Below are 8,845 nucleotides of genomic sequence, written 5' to 3'. Positions count from 1 at the left end.
CAGCTTCAGCGAGCTAAAAAGGAGATTGACCAGTGCTCCCATTTTGGCTCTACCAGACAACACCAGCAACTTTGACATTTATAGTGATGCCTCTAAGTTGGGACTAGGAGCAGTACTGATGCAAAACGGCAAGGTGATCGCCTATGCCTCCAGATAACTCAAGGATTATGAGAAGAATTACCCTACTCATGACCTTGAGCTTGCAGCAGTAGTGTTCACTCTCAAAATTTGGAGACATTACTTATATGGAGCTCAGTGCAGAGTGTATACAGATCATCAGAGTCTGAAGTACTTCTTCACTCAGAAGGATCTGAACATGCGACAGCGCAGATGGCTTGAGCTGGTCAAAGACTACGATATAGACATCCTCTACCATCCAGGGAAAGCTAATAAGGTAGCCGACGCACTTAGCAGAAAATCCAGTGCTACCTTATTATCTCTTACAGCCATGTCACCGCCCCTACAGAAGGAGATCGTAGATTTCGGTCTCGAACTCATCGTTGGACAGCTCTCTACTATGACCTTAGAGTCTACCTTGCTTGGTGATATTCAGTTAGCTCAGGAGCAGGACCCTGAAATTCAGAAAATCAAGCAAGGGCTAGCAGAATCAGGAAGTAGAGAATTCAGAGTGTCCGATAGCGGGGTGTTGTATTTTGGTGACAGACTCTGTGTTCCAGATCAGGAGGAGCTACGGAGACAGATTTTAGATGAGGCTCACAAGACTCCCTATGCGATGCATTCAGGTTCCACCAAAATGTATCAAGACCTGAAGAACTATTTTTGGTGGCCCGGGATGAAGCGAGACATCGCCAGATATGTTAGCATCTGCCTCACCTATCAGAGGGTCAAGGCAGAACATCAGCGACCAGGAGGAGTCCTGCAGCCTATACAGATTCCCGAATGGAAGTGGGAGGATATCTCTATGGATTTCATAGTGGGACTGCCCAGAACCACGAATGGTTTTGACGCCATCTGGGTAATAGTCGACAGGTTGAATAAATCAGCCCACTTCTTAGCTATCAAGATATCCTACTCCATGGAGAAGCTAGCTCAGTTGTATCTCCAGGAGATCATCAGACTACATGGAGTCCCACGAACCATCATTTCAGACAGAGACATCACATTCAGTGTGTACAGTCAGCGTTGGGCACTAAGTTAAAATTCAGCACAGCATTCCATCCTCAGACAGATGGTCAGACGGAGCGAGTAAATCAGGTACTCGAAGATATGCTCCGAGTGTGTGCTCTAGACTTCAAGGGAAGTTGGTGCAAATATCTGAGCTTAGTAGAATTTGCATACAACAATAGCTATCAGGCCACTATCGGCATGACACCTTACGAGGCTCTCTATGGGCGGAGGTGTAGATCTCCAATCTGCTGGTATGAGAGTGGTGAGCAGAAAGAACTAGAACTTCAGACAGATCCGCCAGAGGATAGAGACAGCTCAGAGCTGCCAGAAAAGCTATGCTGATACACGGCGCAGACCCTTAGAATTTTCAGTCGGGGATACAATGTTCCTCAGAGTAGCTCCCATGAAGGGAGTGATGCGTTTTGGGAAGAAGGGCAAGCTTAGTCCTAGATATGTGGGACCATACCTTATCAGCAGAAGAGTGGGCAAGGTAGCATATGAGCTAGAGCTACTCCAGGAAATGTCAGCTGTCCACAACGTATTTCATGTCTCTATGCTGAAGAAGCATACCCCAGATGCCACCCAGATGATTGAGCCCCAGTCGGTACAGATCCGCGAAGACCTCAACTATGATAGTCGGCCTATTCAGATAATAGACTGAGCAGTAAAGAAATTACGGAACAAGGAAGTACCATTAGTCAAAGTCGTTTGGCACAGTCACACAGCAAAAAGCCAGCATGAGACAGAAGTACCCAGAATTATTCTAAGTTCGAGGACGAACTTTTTATAAGGTATGGGGGATTGTAACGCCCGAAAATTCTCAAGACTATTTTAGGAATATTCTATGATTTTTCTAGAATTATTAGATATTTTTCCGAAATTTTTCGAGTAGCGGAAGTAGCAAAAATTATTAGAAAAGTAAAATGGCTTAAGCGGGAATCGAACCCGGGACCTCTCGGGTCCGCTAAACCTTTAGTTAGCCTTAGTAACCGGTGAACCTAGCAGGGCCGTGCTGAAAGGAAAGGGAATCAATTATATTTATAATTGGTTTGGCCGAATTAATTACCTAGTATAAATAGGAAATTTAAGTTGGGGTTTGGTTTATTTTTAGAACTTGGTTCGGCAACTCCTCTCCAAAACCCTCACGCCGACGCCAACCCTCTCCCCAATCCTTCTCTCGGCGCCACAACAAGGGAAGAACTAGGGTTCCATCCCTAGGGTCCCAAGGTCACTTTCCGGCGACGATTTCAGCACAAGGACGTTCCCCTCCGCGAGTAGAGCACGTGGACGCGAGCGAATCGTCGAGAAGTCGTCTCCACCGGAATTTCTAGCGATTAAATTTGTAAGAAATCTAGCATACAAGGTAAGAAACCACTCACCTACAGTATAAGTAGCTCTCGCGTGTTTTCTTTTATGCATTAGATTAGTTTTATTGAATTTTGTCAGCATATAGTGTGTATTTTAACTCTTCTAACAGATTTAGGGATTAGTGAGCATCTCTAGATGGGCCGAGCACGCGTATCCTCTGTAGATAGGGGTTTAGACGCTGCTGGGTGCCTAGAGGTGGTCTCCCCGATCGAGAGGAGAGTTAGAGAGCGTCAAATGCTCGACAAAATGCCTAGCACAGCCTTATGATACAGTGGACATTTAGTTAAATGCCATAGAACATGTTAATTAGCATGATCAGTTTTTATTTCAGCTTTTATGAGACTAGATGTCCAAATGGGTGGGCTCCCACAGTCGCCTCTAGGTTCAGACAACATAGTTCTAGGTTCAGATAACCTAGATTCAGCAAAATAGTATTAGCTATTTCAGTATTTTACTTTTCAGTGGCACTGTACTGGATTAGATATCCATTGGGTTGGGCTCCCATAGTCGTCCCTAGGTTTAGCTAACCTAGTAAACCCTACTAGATTCGGAACTTACAATCCCGGGTCTAGTTAGGGATGCGCGCACAGCAAGTACAGTTGCCAGGGCCCATCAGCAGCATGTTTAGTATTTTTACTTACTATATGTATATGATTTTCAACCTTTCACAAATTAGTTCATGAATTCAGTACAGTCCTAGCAGTAGCTCAGTATTAGCTTAGCTCAGTTTTTTAGTATCAGCTTAGTTCTTCATTGATACCATGTGATTGATATCATGTTCAGCTTTAGATATGCCATGATTGTATGCTTATATGTCATGCCATGTTTAGTTTATTCAGTATACTTAGCATACCCTTTCAAACAGCATGATTTAAAATCATATTTGCATCGTATGCATGTTTTAATGAGGTAGATGGTTTCTTACTAAGCTTTTTAGCTTACAGATACTATTTTCCTTATACTGCAGATACAAGTAAAAGGAAAACGGACTAGCAGTGGAGGCTGGAGGTCAATGCAGATCAAGATGTGTGTGGAAGGAACTGGAATAAAGATCCTAGGGATCTAGTTTTATTTTATTATGCATTAGAACGTGTTCAGTATGCATTAGTACTTATAGCAAGCGTTATCTTATGTTTCTATTAGTTAGCAAGAGAACAGTCTAAAACCTTGTTAGTTTTGGTTTCCATATATTTACATGCCATAAATTAGTATTCTATGCCTTAATCATGTTTAGTATGTTAGCCATTACCTAGTAGAATGTTTCTCTTAGCTTTTATAGTGTTGTGTAATGACTTTGGCACGCATCAGTGCTGATATCAGGGGCCTGATACGAAATCAGAAACCCCTGATCGGTCAGCAGACCGATCAGGGAGTCTCTGATCGGTTGGTAGACCGATCAGGGACCTAGTTTCTGCGAACAGAAGCTTTCTGTTCGTTCCCTGATCGATCCGTGGATCGATCAGGAGCTGGGTCGCGAAAAAAATGGCTCATTGATTGGTCGCATTGACCGATCAGGGACCAGCTGGATCGGTCGGCAGACCGATCCAGCAGTGTACAGGATTGCAGCGTAGTTTATGGATCGGTCGGTTGAACGATCCGGAGTTTCCTACCGTGCCAGTATCAGTAGATCGGTTTGTGGATCGATCCGAAGTTTATTATCAGTTGTAAACACCTCTCCTAGCATGTGTACAACTCCTAGGTACACCCAGAACACTAAGTTAAACTTTACAGCATTTAGTTCAGTAAAATTTTAAATTAGCCAGTTTTCATTCCGCATTAATAGTCCAGCACAGCATAATGTAGCGATCGGCTTCGCAGCCTAGCTAGTAGGAGGCGGGTCGTTACAGTTAGATACCAGAAACCAGGGAAATAGTCCCCGGGTTAGACCCTCCGACGCTCAAGTCAGATACTTTTTCCCCAGAAGAACAGTGAAATTAAAGGATGAAAAGTAAAAGACAAGTGTGAAAAGATGAGTAAGCATACCTGCGTAAGGACGAAGCTTCCCTTTTTATACTGCAATGGGGGCTTCTGGAACCTGACGGATGTCAAGGAATGTCGGATGTCAGGCTTTGTCGGGCGGTGAATGACACGTGGCGTCCTCCTATAGGTCTGGAAAGGAATCAACAAGCAGTGAGCGTCAGACCATTAGCATATTTTCTGACAGACGGTGATTATTCCTTGACAGGTTGTTGCGATTCCTTGACTTTCTTGTAGTGTAGTGTACGCTTGCCCTGATCTGTTAATCCTGGACTGGGTCCCTACGCTTGCCGTCCTCGCTCTGTGGGGTGTAGACCTATATTTCCTAGCCTACGTTTGCCGCATCCCAAATCCAGATCTGTATTCCCAGCCCTGTCCTGCGTGTCCTGTCTTGTGACCTCCTGACCTGCCTTACCTTGTATCGTGACCTGTATGCATTGGTTTGGTTCTGCTTATCCTGCGTCCCGACCTGTACACCGCCGTCCGATTCCGTCTGTCTTGACCTGTACGCCTTAGCCCGATTCCGTCTGTCCCGACCTGTACGTCTTAGTTTGCATATCCCGACCTGTACGCTTTGGTCCTTGTGTTCTGTGTCGCAAGGCTATAAGTCCTGACCTATATCCTTGGTTTGCACATCCCGACCTGTACGCTTTGATCCAGATATCTTGTGCCGCAGGACTATAAGTCTTGACCTGTATCCTTGGTTGGCACATCCCGACCTGTACGCTTTGGTCCCTGTGTTCTGTGCCGCAAGACTATAAGTCCTGACCTGTATCCTTGGTTGCATTATCCCGACCTGTACGCTTTGGTCCCTGTGTTCTGTGCCGTAAGGCTATAAGTCCTGACCTGTATCCTTGGTTGGCACATCCCGACCTGTACGCTTTGGTCCCTATATTCTGTGCCGCAAGACTATAAGTCCTGACTTGTATCCTTGGTTGACACATCCCGACCTTTGCGTGTTTGTCCCTGTGTTCCGCGTCGCAAGGCTATTCCGAGTTCCTACTCGCCATGTAGGCCTAACCCCGGAACACCACTTGTGCCCGACTCAGACCATCTTGAGACCGGGCCCTTTGAACTCCACGTAGGCCGGACTTTTGAACTCTATGTAAGCCAGACTTTTGACTACCACGTAAGCCTGACTTCTAACCATCACGTGAGCTTGACTTCTGACTGTCACGTAAACTTAACTTCTGACCGTCACGTAAATTTGACTTTCGATTATATTATTTCTCTGATCCCACGATCATACACTATATCAATTATATATTGTGCAATGCCCATTTACACAACTTATACGTCTTCTTTATGACAGATATGATTGAACATAGAGACAGAAATCAGTTCAGTTGTCCTATGACAGATAGACAGACATAGGAACCATTATTAATTACATGTATAATAAGGGAAAGTTGTCGCTTTGCTACAGTGGCATACTGCGCAGTACGACGGTCTCGATGCTGAGGCCCGGCCCAAAACCGAAGAGAACTCCCCACTGCAAGCCGTCTCCGGTGGTGCTCCGCCCCTCCACCGCCGACCGCTTCCTCAGCTCGTCCATCACGAAGTACACCGTGGCGCTCTGCATGTTGCCGTACTCGCTGAAGACGTGGCGGGCGGTGCTGAGCTTGTCCGGGGTCAGCTGCAGCTTGGCTTCGATGGCGTCCATGATGGCCCAGTTGCCCGGGTGCGCCACCCAGAAGACGTCGTTCCACTCCCTCACCCCCAGCGGCACCAACGCCCGCTCCAGGCTCTTCCCGATGTTGTTGGAGATGATCGCCGGAAGCTGGTTCAGGAAGTAGAACGTCCAGCCGAACGCTCGCAGGTGGCCGCCCACCGCCTCCTGGCTCTCCGCCACGGTCTCCTGCATCGCCGCCGCGATCTCGTAGATGGGCTTTTCAACTCGTTCCAGCGGGTCGGCCCCGACGACGACGGCCGCCGCGCCGTCGGCGAAGCCGGCCTGCCCCGCGAGCGCCTCGAAGTCGCGCTCGTTGGGACCGCGGAAGCTGAGCACGGTGATCTCGCAGGCGACCACCAGCACGCGCGCGCCCCTGTTGTTCTCGGCGAGGTCCTTGGCGATGCGGAGCATGGCGGCGCCCATGTGGCAGGCCTGGCTGTAGATCATGAGGCGGTTGACGGTGAGCGGGAGGCCGAGGAGCGTGGCGAGGCGGTAGTCGGCGCCGGGCATGTCGATGCCGCTGATGGAACAGAATACCAGGTGGGTGATCTCCGACTTGGGCCGTCCCCACTCCTTGATGGCCTTCTCCGCCGCTTCCTTTGCCAATTTCGGTATCTCCTCCACCACGATGTCCTGTCGGTCGTCGAACGACGGCTCCTTGTAGGAGCAGAGCTTGGGCCTCTCCTTCAGGATCTCCTCAGTCAAGTACAGGTACCGCTTCTTAACCATTGTCTTATTGCCTATTTTTATTTTATTTTATTTTATTTTTCAGAATTCCGCTTCTCCAAATCAATCAATCACCGATCGAATTACAGGAATCATCGATTACTTACAGATGCGGCGGAACTTCTCCTTGAGCTCCTGCTTGTCGTCGGAGTTGGTGACGCGGAAGTAGAAGTCCGGGAAAGTGCTCTGCTCGTAGAGGTTGGGAGGGGTGGCGGTCCCGATGGCCATGATGGTGGCGGGACCTTGAGCCCTCTGCTCCCTGCGCAACGCGTGGAGGCTGGCCATCACCGCAAGCGCTTCTTCTCGCAGTCGCAGAGAGGAGGAGGGGTGTTGTCTTGTCTTCTTCCTTCGGCTTATAGCTCTGCTATTTATACGAGAGTAAATGCTCTGTTTGCTCATAGCTCTGTTGACTCCCCTAATTACCCATCTAATTTTAATATTGATAATGATGATGCGAATATTACCTCAGCAGTAATTCTCAGCTTGCTCTAAAGTGGAAAAAACAAAATTCGGCAATTGACCGAATTGAAAATTACGGAATTCATAAAAGTTACACCTGACAGGGTGTATTTATTTTCCATTTTATCCCTCTCATCAACTATTATTATATTGTATTTATTATTATATTGTATTATAAATAAAGATATTAATGAATTAAGAGTTATTCTAATATCGATTTTAAAAAAAATCATTCAATTAAGTCAACAAACTGATCTGATTTTGAGTTTAAAAATATTATCAAGTCGATCTCAAATTTGACAATATTTAATTTGTGAGCTCACGAACATATTCATTTAGAGACTCATAAACATATTCATTAAGAGATTAGTGAAGATCTTCATTAAAAGGTCACATATGAATAGAAACTCATAAATATATTCATTAAAAGACTAGTGAAGATCTTCATTAAAAGGTCACATATGAATAGAAACTCATAAATATATTCATTAAGAGACTAGTGAAGATCTTCATTAAAAGGTTATATATATATATATATATATATATATATATATATATATATATATATATATATATATATATATATAATCAAACTTGAGCTAGAGTCTTTTTACTATTCGATTTAGATCGGTTCGATTAGAGTCATGATATCTGTTGCACCACTCATGGCCACGTGGTGCAACCTAGGGCTTGAGGCCACTGATCTCGATCTCAATAGTTATGCAACCGAAATCATGCCATACACTTGCATTGCGGTGCTTCTAGTGGACATGTTAGAAGGCTCAACCTAGGGCTTGACTAGCTTACTTATATGACATGGTCTTCTTGAAGGATTTGGTTCAATCACATTCTTCTTAGTGATCTTCAACCACATATGGCACTACCCTAGACCTCGTTTGTATGCTGCAAATGTGGTCTATGTTAGTTGCACGATCAACGTATCGTCCTATTGCAAACAGTCTATGTTGGTTGTGCGAACAACCACCAGCCCTAGACATGGCTTGAATGCATTACTCGACTAAGAGATCAAAATTGATGCATACGATTTTACGGGCTTCTATAAATATAATTGATACGATACATGATGGTAGGATCCGATAAAAGTGGGTAGTCAGAAGTTAAGGAAACATGACAGTCAGAAGTCAAGGGGACATGATAGTCAGAAGACAAGGAGATGTGGCAGTCAGAAATCAAGGGGGACGTGACAGTCAACAGATATGGAAAGAGGAAGCAAGACTGGGAAATTACGTCAACAACCTAATTCTCGGCCAGGTTCCAACAGATCGGGACTCCAGATCTGAGACACCTGAGAAGATAGTCAGATGACACCTAACCAGGATTTGACGGGTTCGGCTTTCACGACCTGACAATACTTAGGTTCGGTGCTCTCAGTAAGCTAAAACTCCCGGTCAGCTAACTCCCAGTTAGCTAACTCCTGGTCAGTAAAAGATAATAATTAAAATAGTATACTAGCTATATCATTTTATATATGAGTGTAAATGAACAAGCTCATGA

The 8,845-nt window shown here is 45.5% G+C and overlaps 1 protein-coding gene across 1 annotated transcript; it reads right to left on the bottom strand.

Annotated features, from left to right (window-relative positions):
- Nucleotides 1-5,719: 5,719 nt before the first annotated feature.
- LOC122024435 (curcumin synthase 1) lies at nucleotides 5,720-7,236 on the bottom strand. The gene is made up of 2 exons (XM_042583064.1): nucleotides 6,979-7,236; nucleotides 5,720-6,885 (listed from the first exon to the last, which is right to left on the bottom strand). The coding sequence occupies exons 1-2, from the start codon at nucleotides 7,154-7,156 to the stop codon at nucleotides 5,894-5,896; spliced, it is 1,170 nt and encodes a 389-aa protein (XP_042438998.1). The 5' UTR covers nucleotides 7,157-7,236; the 3' UTR covers nucleotides 5,720-5,893.
- Between the last annotated feature and the right edge of the window lie 1,609 nt (nucleotides 7,237-8,845).

Source organism: Zingiber officinale, chromosome 9B (genome assembly GCF_018446385.1).
Source record: "Zingiber officinale cultivar Zhangliang chromosome 9B, Zo_v1.1, whole genome shotgun sequence".
Taxonomy (NCBI): Eukaryota; Viridiplantae; Streptophyta; class Magnoliopsida; order Zingiberales; family Zingiberaceae; genus Zingiber; species Zingiber officinale.
This window is presented reverse-complemented; position numbering and strand designations above follow the sequence as displayed.